The sequence below is a fragment of the Trachymyrmex cornetzi genome, unplaced genomic scaffold (assembly GCF_001594075.2).
Source record: "Trachymyrmex cornetzi isolate Tcor2-1 unplaced genomic scaffold, Tcor1.1 scaffold936, whole genome shotgun sequence".
Lineage (NCBI taxonomy): Eukaryota > Metazoa > Arthropoda > Insecta > Hymenoptera > Formicidae > Trachymyrmex > Trachymyrmex cornetzi.
In genome coordinates this window covers 11,711-30,123 of record NW_017300285.1, presented here as the reverse complement: position 1 = coordinate 30,123, position 18,413 = coordinate 11,711, and the positions used below count along the sequence as shown (strand labels likewise).

Genomic DNA, 18,413 nt, shown 5'->3' with positions numbered 1-18,413 from the left:
GTCTCGCTCCCTCTCGCGAAGCCGCTGCGCGAGAGCGAGCAAGACAGCGAGAGTGATGGGGCTGATTCTCGTGTTGCCGGGGAGTCAAATGTGCATCACTGCTTCCCTTACGGAAAGAGACACTGAAAATTTCAAAAAAACACTGAAAATTAAGTATTAACACTCAACTTTGAGTGTTAACACCTGAAAATTAGGTGTTAACACTCAAAGTGAAGTGTTAACACTTAATTTTCAGTGTTTATTCGAAATTTTTAGTGTCTCTTTCCATAAGGGCTTGATCAAGTAATACCTCCAATTCTGCATCTTCGAAAACCTCTCTTCCACCGCTATGCCGGTCTTCGACGTCAAAATCACTGTTCTTGAGGCGTTGAAACCACTCACAACACGTTCTTTCACTAATAGCGGCCTCACCATAAGTATTTCAGAGCATTCGATGAGCCTCAGCCGCAGATTTATTCATATTGAAGCAGAAAATTAAAACCTCCCGCAAATGACGAGAATTTGGCTCGTAAACTGACATTTTCAATCGAGAATAACTTTATGATGCAGACACAAATCGACTAATGTTTCTATGGGGTTATGTTGACAGATGCCCAAGTTTATTGTATGACGTCTATGATCTATTTATTTCGACCACCACTTATCGCTTAAGCCATCTATAGGAAAACGGTGGAAGCAAAGTTGTACACCTAATACATATATGTATATATATTATATGTAATATACGTGCAGGTCGATCAATCATTTCTATTGGAACGCTCCATAGGTGAATTATTTCCGCGACGTATTCTGCGCCTGACTCCTAGTACCCTTGTTCTTTCCAATTCTTTCATTTCTATTGGCTTTTAAGCGCTAATGATTTACATGGTTGCTGTCCTATGCTTTTCATTTGATGTGTAAATGTTGATTTATGCTACGTTTATGGAGAAAAAACTCACATTTCTGTTTGTGCAACGTCATTGTTCTAGTGGAATTTCTATTTCTCACATCTATATATGGTATATATTAAGTTACAATGCTACATGAATAGTAATTTATATATAAATCTATATGTAAGTATATATATGTGTAAAACCTTCTTCTGTTGTATTGCCGCACAAATCTTATCAGCAGGTTCGAATTAAGATTTCTGCCGCCTCTATAGACAATGAATTTTTGCCGCTCCTTCTTCAACTGAAGAACCACGTCAGCGAAACGAGTACTAAAAAAAAAAGGGTCATCTGTAGGGACCGTAAAGTTATTTTCTTTTACATAAAAATAAATTTTCAGTGCAAAAATAATGAAAATAAGAGAAACAATCTTCAATGACTTTGATCTCAACAAATGTTATCCAGGACATGATTCTGAACAGTATACAAGAGATTTTAGCCGTCGGTCAGATATCTTGCGTAATGTTAATGCCGGTGGTACTGTAACTTTCAAACCTTATAACTCGAAAAGTATTTTATAAAAAATAACTTTATTACAGAGTTTTGAAAAGCTCTTGACATCAGCTATTAGATTCTGGAATAAAAAATAGAGTCTGTCACTTAAAAAAATCGATGTAACCTTGATCTGATCTTGGTGACGCCACCCAAGGTCAAACTGATAAGATCAGTAAATAGATCTTTTTGAATCCTACAACTTTTGTCTGAAGCACTTTTCTGTAAAATTTACATTTTTTTAAGATATTCAAGTGTCCGAACCTTTTTAAAACACCTTCATAAAAATCCATATTTGGAACACCTATATGTATACGTTTTTTTGATTCAATACGCTTGTTGAAGTGAATAGAAGCTATAATAGAAGCATATTGGAGTATGCGACGCGAGCAAACCTCTAGTAATCAATAAAAAATTTTTTCAATCATTTGCATGGCAAAAAAAGAATTATTTTTTTAGAACTTTTTTTCAAAAAATGCCGCCCCCCTAACTTATCGCCCCTAGACTATATAGTCTAAGTTAGGTTAGGTTCTAGTGCTAATATGGCACTTTTTATCAGTGATTAAAATTGTTTTTCACGCATGATATTTACGCAGGTTTTATCTCTATTTCATATTTTTATAAAAAAATATTATATCTCTCTTTAATTTTATATCTATTTATAGGAAAAGATGGCAACATTTGTTTGTAACTTATTTGTAATTCAAGACATTCTTTTCGAGTATAAATTCGATTTATTTATATTTCATTCTGGTCATTTAGTGTAATTTTTTCATATTGTGGCTTGTTAATAATGGAGCATTTAATATCTAATCGTGATTATCAGCAAGGGTGCCTTCCATTTAGTGACACAAGTATCAATCTGTCTTTGTTACTCATAAAATGCAAAGAAAAATAGAATGATATTTGTGTCAACTTGTGTCACTAAATGGAAGGCATCTATAATGATGAGTACGACGCTCGGCGCGTGCTCGCTAAAACCCTTCGTGACTGCGTCGATTTTTTTTTCTTCTCTGTAAATAGGCAGCAATAACCCAGAAAATTGTAATCGTGACGAATAAAAGGCAGTCGGTAGTGAACGTCACATTGTGAAATTTTTGAACGAGACAGGTGTTAATTGTTCGTTACGATAATATTTACGCTATCATGGTGGCAAATTAATATCGTGGGGTGTGAATCATTGGAAAGGCCATGCGCTCAGCAAGCTTTCCATTTATTTTACTGATATCACTATTGGAGCGGCTAAGTAGAAGAACTTAGGAGAGCATTCTCTATTTTTCTATTATTGAACGTTAGAATTAAAAAAATAGAGAAAATTTTTTTTTAAATCAAATATAGGAAAAATGTGTTGTGATTTATCGGACTCGGCACTGCAATTTTTTGTTTTAAGTGGCTCTTAAAAGAGTCATAAAAACAAGAGAATAAGAAGAATAATCAAGCAATTAATAAAAATGTTAAAGAAGATTTCAACGTGAACTTTTCTTATTTTTTCTTGTTCTTTGTTATTTTCGAACGTCAGAATTGATAATAGGAAATGGTGTCTTTGAGTGACATACGACCTCTTTTGCATATTGCGAGACTGTTTGGATGTGGACTTTTTCTTGTTACGGAGGACGATATTATGATGATGGAGTACAGCACTATTTATTCGGTTCTATTTGCACTCTTGTATGTTAGTCTTTGCATCGCGAATATTTACATGCTCCGTTGGGACGACATGATTGGACCGAGGCTGCTGATGCTCACTGTGGTGAGAACAGGTCTCTCGTATAGTTGCGTTTTAAGTGACATTGTGATGACGTATTGTTATAACTGGAAAATACGAGCTGCACTTTCGCATTTACGCATTTTTGATCGTACAATAAAATATAAGGAGCCTAAATACCCTCACATGATTCGTTATGTCTGTTGGTTATTGATCTTTGTTATGTTATCGTTTTGGACAATAGTTGGATATATAACGTTCTGGTGAGTATTAACAAATTTTATGTAAGCAGGTATCAAAAAAGAATAATAATAATACATAATTCTTATTACAATTAACAAAAAATTATTTAATTATAATATCTTGACAACATTAATAAATGTAAAGGAGCTAAGAGCAAAACCTATACATTGAAATTGCGAATATTTAATAACGTTTGTGATGAAATACAATATACGTTTCGATTAACAATCAGAACGTCATTCTCGATGTTGGTAAAATAAATATAAAGCGGTTACATCCTAATACAAAAAGATTTTAAAGATTATATGCCACAAAACAAATAATTAGACAAATTTTGTCATCTATCAAAAAATACACACTATACATTATAAACTTATGTTAGATTTTAATTCATTGTTAAGATGGTAGCTAATGTAAAAACACATTTTGTTCTGGTACGATAACTGGTAACGGACCTTCGTAATGCCACGCATTATTCTCATACTAAAGTACGTACAGCCGATATTAATGGTATCATTTTATCGATTGACTCACGTACACAGTATCTAAACAAATACTATGACTTTTCAAGATTTTAAATTTGGACACATCTTTATTATTGTAAATTTACCAAACGTCTCATTTTAATAGCGTACAGTTTATATTGAGTCAGTTACTGAAGATGACCAAAATACTCGGTAAAAAATTTTGCATGCATGAATATGTATAAATATGTATAAACATACATAAACACGCAGAAATATTCATAAGTATATATAATTATGTATGAAATATATCCATACATGTTCATACTTCCTTCTTTCTTTTGTAAAATTACTTTTTAGTATAATAGAAATAATAATAGTAATGTGAAAACATAAAAAATCATGAAAGGGATAATTTGCGGATTGTTTGTTTTAGAAAAAAACAAATTTGGAAAAATATAAAAAAAATTGCTCATATACAATTATGCATAATTTTATATATTGTACAATATAATTATACGTAAGTAATTTTTTTACATTTCTTCAAACTTGATTTTTTCTAAAACAAATGTGCGAAAATTATCTTGTTAATTCTTTTTATTGTGTTTTCACATTACTATTATTATTTCTATTACACTAAAAAATAGTTTTACAAAAGAAAAAAGGATGTATGAACATGTATGGACTTATCTCATATATAATTATACATGTTTATGAATATTTATGCGTGTTTATGTATGTCTATACATATTTATACATATTCGTGCATGAAAAATTTTTTACCGGGTAATATGGTCGAAACGTTTAGATTTTTATTAATATATATTATAGGTATTTTTTACACATGATAAACCTGTATCAGCTCTTATAGGCTTTTCTTTTTATTCATTGGATTGCATATCACTCGAGCCTTTACACTTGTATTTTTAATGTAAAAATCTTGTCTTACTTCTCTAAACATATCGATACGGTAAGAATTACAGTTTTTACAATATTATAACAAGAATGACATGGCATGTGTGATAACAATACGAAAGAACGAGTTTTATTATATAAATTTTAAAATGTATTTCAAACAGAAGAGAGAAAAATTTATTTTAAACGCTAATATTTTTTGATGACTAATACAGGGTGTCCCGAAATTTTTGTCAAGCGCTTTTGTGTAGAGCGGACTAAATCGAGTCGAAAACTCCACTACCATTTTGCAATTTTCGCAACAGTTAACAAGATATTAATTACTTATAAAAATTGCCGAATATATTGGTCTTTAATAATTTTTTTCTCAAATACTATCAATTTTACAGAAAAACTGCAAGAGACAAAAATTGTTTATTTTTTTCTCGTAGAACTCTAAGAATTTTTTCAGAATTTGTTATCAAGTTTTTAGTACTGCGTTTTCTTATTTATTATAATTAACTATTTTTATCAACACGAGAAAATGCGGTATTAAAAAATTCTGAAAAAATTCTCAGAACTTTATGAGAAGAAAATAATTTTGTCTCTCCCTGTTTTTCTGTAAAGTTGATAGTATTTGAGTAAAAAATTATTGAAAACCAATATTCAATGATTTTTAGTAATTAATATCTTGTTAACTATTGCGAAAATTGCAAAGTGGTAGAGAACTTTTTGACTCATTTTAGTCCGCTCTACACAAGAGCGCTTAGCAAAAAATTTCGGGACATCCTGTATACATTTCTTAAAAACTGTAGTATGCAACAATACATGTAAGCGATATAATTATATCAAATCAATTTATGTTGAAGTAATTTGTAAACATTTATATGTAATCACTTTAGAAAATATGAAATTATAGTAATAAATACGAAAGTAAAATTAATATTAATCATTAGAAAATTAGAAACAAGATCGTATTAATAATGTTTTATCATTATTTCGCAAATTCATGTTGTTTCATGATCAATTTTATTGTACGACTATACTATTATTCGTAATTTTCATTCGTAGCGTGGAGCCCAAAGACTCTGTGTTTAACGGTATAACTTATGCTGTTGTTAACACAACGCTAACGATGCAATTAATAACATTCGCCAGTCTGTCATCTCTTCTGTACGAGAGATATCATCGTCTTTGTGAATCGTTGCTTCTGCCCGAAGGTAGATTAATTGCAAAAAATGGTATGTCTATAGCGTTTACTAATGCGTTAATAATTTGCTGATATCGTTTAATAATTCGCTTATATTATTATTTTTTAATTTGCAACTTTGTTGTATTCCTAACAATTTTTATCTACTAATCACAATTTACATACAAGATCGTGGAAACGTAAAGAAAAAGAATTTTTTAAGAGAAAAAGATTTGTTCATCGCAATTTGAATCGATCCATCATCTTTTTCCTTTTAAAAAATTTAATAATGTAGAGCTATTATTTTCTAATGCTTTCTAACTCTCTAATTATTTTATTCTTGAAAGTTTTTTTAATTTTAATGTTTTATTGAAACACGTTCGCCGTTTACTTGTTATCAATGTTTACTGTCTGTGTACCAACATGTCTACCTTCCCACGCAGTTCAACCGATGAAGACAGGATAACTCTGAGGATCGAAACTCTGAAAAATAAATGACATTGACTCATTTTAAATGCGAATAACACCTTCGATGAAATAACAGAAATAAGTTTAATTAATGTCAAGTAAAATTAGAGAAATGTTATTTTTAAGAGACATTTGAGAGAGAGATAAAAAAAAATATAAAATATATATTTATTAAATTTATTTTTTATGTGAATGGAATTTATCAAATGCAGCTATACGATTGTATACACTGCAATCTTTAATACATTTTACACATATATAAGTAGGACTTAATGTACATAATTAATAATTCTTTAAGTACAAGTAGCAGTCAAATTGTTTTTAATTAACATTCAAGAATAATTACACGCAACGTGTATGTTTAATCAGATGGCAAAATCATGGTGATGGATCGCTTGGACAAGCAGTTTCATTTGCAAGAAGTGTGGTGGTTGCATTCGTGTCTTACCAATGCGACCGAGATGATAAACTCCGTGTACTCGATACAGCTTTTGCTATGGATCTTTTGTATGTCCTTCAATACACTTACACGCATCTATACGATCAATAATGGCGCGATCTTACAACCTTTGTTGATAGCGAGAGAAATTTTACTGGTGTCTGCTTGTGTGACAAATCTGCTGATCATTACCATCATTTGTCATATGACTGCAACCCAAGTACGTTAATTTATCCTCGAGCAGGAAAGGTCTCTCGCTATGTGACTGATGAGCTTATCTCTTGTTCTTTTTTCAAAGGCTAATCGTGTTGGGAAGATTGCCTTTACACCATCGTCTGCCATTCTTGTTAAGAAAAATTTTATGCAGGTAAAAATAAAAGTTTTGTTAATTTAGTTAACTCTAATTTGAATCTTTTATAAAATACGTCATTTATTTATTTAATTAATGTTTTATTCTAGATTCTAGAAAACTAATTTTTCTTATTAAATATTAATTAAAATAAATAATTTTTTTAATAATTACAGGATTGCTGTGTAGAAGCTGTTACTTATTTCCAGCTACAGCAAGTACATTTTTTTGCTTCTTATGGAATCATACGCATCGATCTTCCATTGCTTCTTTCGGTAAGAATACTATAAAGAATAATATAAAGATTTTAGAATCAGTAATCCGAGATTGTTACAGTTGGTTTCATTTAATCCGTCGCTGCATAAAATTATTTCGGAGATTTTTCATACCTTGATAAATTTTTCATTCGTTATTTTCGCAGATAGCTTCTGGTATAACTACGTATCTGGTAATCCTTCATACCGCTAACGTCTAGCAGTAATCTCAAAGAGTTCTCAATGCGCCACATCAGCACGATTGATCGTGCTAATTACATCCTGCTAATTACATTCTCATTTTTCCTATATAGCGGTTTACGAATCGGTTGTGGAATACGTGCTGTGGAGTCAAGAAGGAAAGTTACAAAGTTCTTCATATTATGCGAAAGGTAAATATATATAATTTAATATTTAAAAGGATTTGATTTAAAAAGTATATATAATGTTTCTATTACTTGATTAATTTTAGACATCACACATTACGTAGATAATTACATGGAGAGAGGCAAGATATTTGTAACAGAATATTAATTTCGGGTTGTCATTTTATGTTGAAAGAGCATATAGTCGCCACAGTAATAAAAACTGCACGTTTTTACAGATCGAATACGGCTATACAAACCAACGAGTAAGCATAATGGATGTTGAAAAAATAATTTTTTTTCAATACCGAATACTGTTTCTTTCGATGATGTACAATTATTGCAAAATATGATAATCACTAAAAGCTATAAAACTACCCAAAATATTTTTTTAAAGTTTTTAACGGTTTAATTCATTAAAAAACACAAATATCGACTTTAATTCTAAGAAATGTTTTCAATCACTTAAAATAAAATTGAACAGTTACAAAAAATGTCTTTCATTTTAATAGTGTGACGTATCTAAAACAATCAATAAAATTAGAAGGGATTGTGTTTCATTCTTAGTATACATATAATTCCATATAAAAAAAGACTTGCTATAGCTGGAAGTAAATTGCAGCTTCCATGCTACACAATTCTGAGATTATTATTTATTTTAATTAATATTTAAAAAAAATGAATTACGCGTTAATCACGCATCAAATGACTCGGGGTGTGTTCCGATATACACTGCCAGTACTGGTAGTACTGAAAAATTGTTCCGCTATTACTACGCAACGCGCTGTGACAGCGTCTAGTTCCCTCAATAACGTCATAAATGATAGCCATATTGCCACTGCGACTACTGCGGCTTTCGAGGTGAAGCAGTTACAGTGCAATATGGCGTCGCTTAAAGAAACACAACGCGTCAAAATATTCAGGAAATAAAAAAATATATACATTATATTTAATTGCAGAAGATACACATATATATTCATTTTGCCGAAAATGACTCTTAATTCCACATCTGAATATTTATTAGCTCTGTCTCCATATAGTTTTTAACACGAGGTTAAACTGCTTGAATTGGTGATCCCATAATTAGTACATCTTCTTCGGAAGAACTATCGCTGCTGTTTTCGTTCAAAATTTATTGACAATTTAGTACGTTTGTTCATGATTGTTTACACTGCCAGTCTACTGCAAAGTCGTTCCGAAATACGACGTTACAATAGTGCTGGCAGTACCACAGTAATTTTGGAACGGCTGCGGCAGTGCACTGTTGTGACGTTATAATGGTTGCACTGCCAGTAAAAAGGGAACACACCCACTGATGCGAACAAGAAAAAGACAGTAGGCATGAACACATTAAAAATCAAGTTAAAAATTATAATTAAATTCAAGCATTGCTTCAAAACGACATGATTGAGAAACTACTTTAAAATATATTACACCCAAAGACATTATTATTTATAATTGATAATAATAACAAGAAAACTGATCATATAGACTAAAAGCGCAAATCTTGAATTTTCAAAAATTGTATTTAAACTATCTTTAAAATCATTTGCAAATTTTAAATTAAATATTATAAATTAAATACATTTTTCTTCAAATTAATAATAAATATATATATATATATATAAATATATGTATATATATTTCTTACGAAACGGTCCTTTCCATTTCTTGCATTCTAGCTTTGCTGAATGACAAAAAATCATATATATATATATATATACTTTAATTTTTTTATTCCTTAGAACGACAAAGACTGGAATCAGATGTTAAATGTGTACACTTATACACAATAAAGTAATAAATTATCTGTAAAATAAGAAAAAAATGTCACGTTGATATTTTGATATATTATTTTATTCTCTTTCCTTTTTCATTTCTAAAAATACTTTTTAAACAAAATTTGAGAAACTAGCTTCTTTATATTCTATTAGAATTAAATTACACATAAGAAAACAATACTTCAAGTAAGTGAATCACACAGATAACTAGTTAATTAAACTAAATCATATGTTGTGGATTCTGTTATATATGTAATGGTAATAAATAAAAATTTGATTAAAATGTGGCGACTCGCCACTAGAGGTCCACGGGACTCACTCGGTTCGCGTGAGCACCGCAGCCACACGAATTCCCTTTAAATAGAAACATAGTTCTAGATTCATTCCAGGTATCTAAGGCAAGTCCCACACTACATCGCCTTACTGATGGACATTCCACATTGGTGACCCCGACGTGATGCGAACACGCACACGCACAATGTGGAATGTCCACATGTAAGGAGGTCTGACTCGAAGCTTTGTGGTCGGCCGCAACGTTTCGTCCTGGTCCCATACTACTAGACTTATCAGTAAGGCGATGTAGTGTGGGACTTGCCTTAGACGCCTGAAATGAATCCAGAATGATATTCTATTTAAAGGGAATTCGCACGGTGCGGTGCTTACGCGAACCGAGTGAGTCTCGTGGACCTCTAGTGGCGAGTTGCCACAGGACTCCACTCTAATGAGGGCGCGATCCAACGGATTGCGGAATGGTAAATATCAGGGACGAACACGGTGATGCTCGATGCTGCTTGGTGTTGCTCTATGCTGTTCGGTGCCACTATGTATGAGCGTGTGGCGAGCGTGTGTGAGCGCGTACAAGAGCGTGTGAGAGCGTGTGCGTGAGCGTGTACAAGAGCGTGTGAGAGCGTGTGTGAGCGCTTGCACACGCTCACACACGCTCTCACACACGCTCTTGCACACGCTCTCACACGCTTACACACGCTATTACACACACTCTCACATGCTCTTGTACGCTCTTGTACGCGCTCACACACGCTCGCCACACGCTCATACATACCGGCACCGAGCAGTATCGAGCAACACACAGAGCAGCATTGAGCAGCACACAGAGCAGCATAGAGCAACACCAAGCAGCATCGAGCATTACCGCGTTCGTCTCTGATATTTATCATTTCGACGCAATCCGTTGGTTCGTGCCTTCATCGGGGGTGGAGTCCTGTGGCGACTCGCCACTTACTAGAGATCCACGGAACTCACTCGATTTGCGTGAACACCGCAGCCACACGAATTCCCTTTATAGAAACATCGTTCTGGATTCATTCCAGGCGTCTAAGACAAGTCCCACACTACATCACCTTACTGATGAGTTTAGTAGTGTGGGACCAGGACGAAACGTTGCGGCCGACCACAAAGCTTCGAGTCAGGCTTCCTTAGTGGACATCCACAAAAAATTAAAAATATGCACATGTTATGTATATTTTTATAATTAATTAATACGTAGGTACACGGAGAAGAAAGATTTTCTATGAACGCAAAAGGGAATGCAAAATGTGTTTGTCAAATTTCTTTGTTATTTATAGCAAACAAATTTGCATATTTTTAACAAATATTTTGCGTTTGATCTTTTGTGCAAATAATCTTTTGTAGCGAGTAAAAAAAATTACGCATTAATTTGTATTTGTTACTAATATAATTGTAATTAGAACAACGTATATTTGCTCACGTTTTGCATTTCCATTTTATACTGATACGCGCTCCTCGCCCTGATGAAATGAACAGCAAGGTTCACGAAACGTTGGCATTAGCAATGGATAATGACACGGCGATAACCTACTTGATAAATCTTTTGGCATCTCTGAAGTAGAGACTCGTGAAAGACTCAAAAGTATTATATTATACTTCAGTGTAAATATGTTTTATGTTCCATATAATGCAAATTCTGTTAATATACATGTAAGTAGCAATAAAATAAAAAGAAGGAATTTAATTTTACTTTCATTTAATTATATTTAATTAAATCTCATTTTAATCTTTATCTTCAAATATTATATGCAATTATATATCTTTTGCTTATTTGACAAATATATTTATTTTTATTGGAACTGCAGCAAATCTTGATTGCTGAGTTAACAAATATAAGTCGACAAATTTTATTTGTTACATCTGCAAATATAATTTTGCGATCCCTATATTCGCAAATGAAATTTGCCATTACGGCAAAGGATTAGCGATTATAGCGAATTTTTTCTCACTGTATAAAAAGTTGATTTTTGATAAGTATATCTACTTTTTCGGTTGCTAGACTATAATTAAACTAATAACAAAGAACGTAATTTTAAATAATATATGTATATGAAAAAAATGTAGAATTTTGCCCAAAATTTTGGAAACAGTAGAAGCAACAACAGATTTATCAACGCGCATATCTATTTCTGGTTGAAAAAGTTTTTTGCATTTGTATTCGAGGATGTTTCTTTACAATTTTATTGTCGCTTTCTTAATGAATATCATAAAGTTTGTCGCTTATATAAGATATTATGTCTATACATATTTGAGATTTTAATCTTAATTGATATTCATGGCATTGATATATAGATCGTTTACATCAATTTACAATGTTGCAGCAATCTTATTGCGCGCATTTATGTTTAAAATTGATGTCGAGGTGAAGACTCTATTTTAAAGTTTATCATAAAATCGATCAAAAATTTATCACTTTGATTTAATAATTGCTCTTGATAAGAGCAAGTAAAAAAACAGATTCAATTAATACGTATGAAACGTAAATATTTAGAAAGATTATAAGGAAGGAAAAATAATGTTTCCTACATTCTCTCTCTCTCTCTCTCTCTCTCTCTCTCTCTACATTCTATAGCATACGTATATTATAAAAAATAAATTTTATAAGAAATTTTAGAAAATAAAACTTGTAAATTAGAAAATGTCTAAGATTATATAATTTAGAAAAGATTATTTCAAGTAAAATTTTGTTTGTATTTTTGTTACCTATAAACTAAAAAATAGTAACATTTAGAATAAAAATCTGAATCTGTTAATTTATTTATAATAAATGATAGCTGTGATATATACATATATTGCAAAAAATATAAGTTTAAATTTTTAAACTTTTATTTGAATTCATTCTTTTTATAATTTATCTTATAATATTGTTTGTTAAAAAAGTATAAATACCCTAACAGAACATATCTCCAGGAGATGTCCTAAGGACATTTATAGAGGATGTCCGTATACTTTTTGAACAGTTAAGGACATCCCTAGGATGTATCCCGAATAAGTGCTATTAGGGTAAAACAGATGTGAATTATAGATTAATGAAAGGAAGCATCAACGAACCCGAATATCAAGTGGATATCTCACCGAGTTTCATAATTAAACAAAAATCGGCTATAGTCATCACCGGAAATTCAACACAAACGCCTAAGAGAAATAAAACTACCACTAAACAATTTCATGCACGCGTCTGCTCCGACCATGATTCAAACCGATACCGCGACCCCGATGGTGGTAACTGGTAACATTCCATGTGTTACCACCGCGAACCCTTTCCTCGCGTGCAGCTTGATGCCAATAAAAGATTCTGCGAACGTAAGTATCGGAACTGTGAGAAGTTGGACCACATTGTGCGCAACTGCCGAGACTCTCGGCGTACGTGTACGTCGCTGCGTTGTAACAAACCACGGTATTACAGTGAAAACTTGTTCCTCACACTCGGAAAAAAGTCGTTAGAGCAGACTTTTGTTGTCCGAAACCCGTGCCAAGAAATCTCGACTTTTTTTGTGTTCTCGATTATTTATACTACCACTATTACTTTCTATTTTAATATTTTTATACGTAGCTTCTTGATTGACTCAGGATCCAGTTGTATAATAAGATTGCACGAAGATCACAATGATGGCGAACAAAACTTTGTCATCGAAGAATGACATTATGGTCAAGATACTATGGGATTTTTACAATTCTTTTCATGGAAGCAATAAGGATTACTTGCTGATTATTTTTTACGCACCAACTGTACTAGTCGGTGTGATAGCTAACATTTTAGTGATAATTGTAGTCTGCAAATATCATTTAAAGAGGTAAGTAATTATGCAAAGTTTTTAATTGAATTTAGAGTACTAATTATGAATTATCTAATATCTGATATTTGTAATAAATAGGCAAAACAAGATGCGAAATTAATATCCGCATCTTTCAAATTTTATATCTTTATTAATTGAATTATATTGTGCTATGTTGAATTATTAACAGATTTTCAGATTTGTTGTAGTATCAAATTTTTTGAAAAAAAAAATTTTTTAATTAAGTGCCAACAAACTATATTACAAATCTTTATTATGTATGGAACTAGATTCACATCCCCGATATGAAACAAACAATACAGTACCGAATTTATTGAATAACAAATTCGGAGAGCAGACGGCAGGAGATGGCTTTTCCGATGGCTCATTGTGATCTTACGCGATTTCAGTAGCACTTCGTGTGGGAGCACGAATTTCTGGTTGAAAAATAATCGAAGACCTACTACTGACAGCAGCCGCAGCTGTTACATACGTTCGTCCATTATGAATGCTTTGCGGATAGTTTATTTGCATGATACGTTGCGTATATAAGCCGGAAATAAGCGACGGATATATGCAGCGCTTCGTGAAATACCTGAGCAGTTACGAACACTGCACTAGAATATATTTTTCATTAGAGCCATAATCTTCTCTGCAATCGGAATTAGAGCTATCTTGGTGAAGATTGTTTTTATCAAACGCAACACAAGTATTGTGTTAAATTTTATTGATTAAATTATGTTTAATAAAAATATTTTATATATATATATATATGTATATAAATTCAGTGATTTGGTGATTATTAAAAATAATTTAATAAATTTCTGAAAATTTGAATATATGGTTACGCGAAGCATTATACCAACTTCGTACTAAAACAAACCGAAAATCTTATGCGCTGCTATTTATGTGAGCCTTCTGAAAAACCTTCTTTTGTTGAGTTTGTACCACATTCTAAAATCTAATATTCTACGAACTTTACTTTTGTTTGTAAAAAATTTACACTTATCAATATTCTTAACTAAAGTTGCTAGAATTAACTTAAACATTTCTCTCATCAGCATAAAATATTCATTAAATTAACGGAACACAAATATGATCGTAAAATAAACAATTTTTTATTTATAAAATATTAGTAGAAAATATAATTGAGCTTTAGATTTTATTAATATATTTAAATTTATACATACATAAATAAATCACAGAAAAAAGACAGACTTTGCTTATGTGTGTAAAATTAAAGATACAATTCTTACAGCGTTACAAATTATTTTGTGATTAATCTGTCTATGGCTGATTTATTGGTTGCCACAATATGCATGCCAATGACAATCAGCCAGGAAATATCGATGTCATGGAATCACAGTGAATTCCTGTGCAAATTAACTTCTTATCTGCAAAGTAAGAATTTTTACAAAGCTCTCAATAATTGATAATCCAGTCTGATCGCACTTATCATTTGTATGTATTTTTATGTTATTTTATTATGTGAATAATATTGTTGATTATTTAATCACTTACTGTACTTGTGTATATTTTCTGCATGACATTTTACATATATATAAAAAAACATTGTAAATATAAATAATTATCCGATTTGAATGGAAATATATAGAGAAAAGCCCCCTATTATGAGATAGGCGCATAATATGAGATAGCGGCGTTTCTGCTAAACTAATAAATGCTATCTATTGGTTCCACTATGAATTTATTGCTCTTGGATTAAAAATTATTTAGTAGAAAATTCATTATTAGGTCATGCCTGTAGTCTTGTAAAAAAAGATTTTAGAATTTGGAAGTTTCATTGAGATGAGCCTTTAAACCTTGTTTATTATTTAAGTAAATATTTGGCAATAAATTCTTCATGTAGTGATAGAGTAAGTATTAATAGAAAAATACGGGATATGTTGAATTGCTTAATTACAGATGTTAGATTTGATGATCATAAAACCATAAAACGTGGAAATCGTAATATGAGACACCCAGGGTATTTCTAATATGAAATAACCTAATCCTCCTGCATTATAGTGAAAATCGTTGGTAAAATATGAATGTTATTGTACAATAAAGGACAATCGGAATGAACATCGACTGCCTGTTTCTGCGATGTTTACAATTAATTTCAACTACCTGAAGACGTCCTGAGTACATTGCATCGCATGCTTATTTTGCGCGCACATTGGCTGTGTCTGTTTATATTTTAGAAACATTACATGAAGTTTTTTAATTGCAATACTGATGTACTTTGCGTTTTATTATCAATTTCTCGGGTCATTTCATATTAGGAGCACAATTTTTTGACTTTGCGATTTGCTCACGTTTTACATTTCTTTAATTTTCAAAAAAAGTAAAATTTGAATTAAATTTTTTACATAACATTATCTTAAAGCTTATTAAATTTCCTTTAAAATGATCTATTATTTTTTTAACTTCTGCTCATAGACTTCTAGCATTTACCCAAAATGAACTCGGTATCTCATAATAAGGACCTTCCCTATATGTGTGTGTGTGTGTGTGTGTGTGTGTGCGTGCGCGTGTGCGTGTGTGTGATATACAAAAATATATATTTTTTATTACATTTATAAATTTTCTAATTGCATAATCACTCGTGCGTGCAACAGGTGTAGGTGTTACTGCCTCAATATATACTATTATGGCTATGAGCATCGATAGATATCTGGCCATAAGAAATCCCATGATTCTCCGCTATATATGTAGTCATAAGAATATTATTCTCGTTATCGTATCTATTTGGCTGGCATCCATGGCTTTTTTTATTACAATCTACGGAGCGGTAAGTCTTTTGATACCAAGTCTGTGCTGATTAATTGTGGAAACTAATGATGAAGTGGAGACTGTTACATCTATTTTATATATATACACTTTTTACATATATATGACATAAGCGAATGATCTTTTTTTTTACGTAGATGAGACTCCAGGATCCAATGACGGAGGTTATCAACAAAGCTCTGGATTTAATGGCAAGCGAGAATTTTACACACAATAGCATCTCGCCAATACCACCAGGTTTCAATATGTGTATAGAGGATTTCATGTCATTAGGAATTAGACGAGACATCTTCGGAAGCATACACTTCGTATTCTCTATCGCTATTCCATGTAAGTTTAAATACATAAATAAATGTTTATTATTGTTCTGTGATATTACAAGAACCTTCTCTTTATATAATTTTTTCATAACAAACATACAAATTCTTGCTTTCACACATATTGCCATACATAAATCTTAAAATCTACAATCTAAATTTAAATTTGACTCTACACATAAGCGGATGTTTGCTTATGTATGCGTGTATTATTATTTCAATTTCCGTACACAATGCTTTCTGAGTAAAGGCGATTAAACTAATATTATCTTGTTACTTTTATTAAACAAGAACAGTATTACATTTTTTTAGTTTAGAAGATTTTTATACATTTACTCTTGCACAAGCCCATGATTGGAGCACGTACTTAATAGAATAGTCTTTGTTTTTTTTTCTTTACATGTTTCCTTATTGTGTATTTAGGTTTCGTTGTATTACTAGCCTACTCGATGATTGGCTTCACTCTTTGGTCTAAAAAGCCACCTTTCGATTACGATAACAGGGAAAGCGCTAGCTCGCGGCAGGTCAGATCAATGAGAGATCTAAAATTTTGTAATTAAAGTATTAGCAATAATTTTAAAGTTTTCCTAAAAACGCAGCCGAATTCCGAAAATTTGCGAGATCTATTCTAGATACGCTGATATCTTTTATTCATAGAGCTCCAAATTACGACATGAAAGAAAACGAGTTGCATTGATATTACTATTCCTCGCTATACTATTCGCTCTGTGCTGGATGCCCTACAATATTGCCAAATTTTTGATTGATCTCGACGTTATCGGTAAGTACGAAATCTTGCAATAATTTCTATATTTTGCAAAGATAATATTTCGTAACTGAAATATCAATTATAAGTACTTGATATATTTTCTATTCCTGATGATTTCTGTAACTATATACGATCTCCAAGTAAATTTTGTAATAAGAATCTACATATAATAATAAAAATAACCTAATCTAATAATAAAAATGCAGTCTTTTTCACAACGATAAGTACAGATTAATTAATTTCAATAAATTTCTTATACACTTTATTTACAGGCCCATCGACGTCAACAAATAACACACTAAAGTACTTCTTATTTTTGGGACATGCAAACAGTGCTTTGAATCCTGTGGTCTATTGTTGGATGACCCGTGGTCTTCGTCAGAAACTTGTGAAGATTTTATGTTGTGTCTCCAATAATCTATCGCATCATGATCCTTCGCGAAGAGTAAATTAATTACACATTTTTTTCATAAATTCTCAACTTTTTTATAAAGTTTAACTAATAATCCCTTGCAGTAAAACCCTTGCTTTTCTGAATAAATACGAATCGAAATAATAATTGCGCGGATTTTTAGACATTAGACAGATATTATCAGAAATACTTCCATAAAAAAATATTTTTTTTTTTATTGAATTTTCTACACACTTAATTAGATAGTTCAATATTTAAGAAAAGTTATCGATACTGGATATAAGTTTCCTAGGTAGAATACAAAATTATAAAAAGATCAAGATGACAATTTTCAAGTTTCGTGCTGAATGCAGTTAATAATATTTATGTTTTTGTGCTTTAGTGTCGTGCTAGATTTGCAAAGTTAGCATGCTATATCTTCTATTTTATTTTTAGTGTACGGGATGAATGTGAAACTTTCTTATTTCT

The 18,413-nt window shown here is 31.5% G+C and overlaps 1 protein-coding gene across 1 annotated transcript; it reads left to right on the top strand.

The window, feature by feature from the left end:
• Positions 1-2,955: 2,955 nt before the first annotated feature.
• Positions 2,956-17,987, top strand: Gr10 (gustatory receptor 10). Its single transcript, XM_018520859.1, has 15 exons — positions 2,956-3,389; positions 5,799-5,947; positions 6,754-7,043; positions 7,122-7,190; positions 7,349-7,447; positions 7,594-7,641; positions 7,741-7,818; positions 12,987-13,181; positions 13,479-13,672; positions 14,913-15,055; positions 16,276-16,448; positions 16,585-16,777; positions 17,188-17,288; positions 17,422-17,545; positions 17,806-17,987. Exons 1-15 carry the CDS (start codon positions 2,956-2,958, stop codon positions 17,985-17,987), a joined length of 2,472 nt encoding a protein of 823 aa, XP_018376361.1.
• The last annotated feature ends 426 nt before the right edge of the window (positions 17,988-18,413 follow it).

Coding starts and splice junctions, on each gene's coding strand:
- Gr10 (XM_018520859.1), top strand. CDS start 2,956: ATGGTGTCTTTGAGTGACATACGACCTCTTTTGCATATTGCGAGACTG. Junction 5,948..6,753: donor ATCGTTGCTTCTGCCCGAAG/GTAGATTAATTG, acceptor ATGTTTAATCAG/ATGGCAAAATCATGGTGATG. Junction 17,546..17,805: donor GATTGATCTCGACGTTATCG/GTAAGTACGAAA, acceptor CTTTATTTACAG/GCCCATCGACGTCAACAAAT.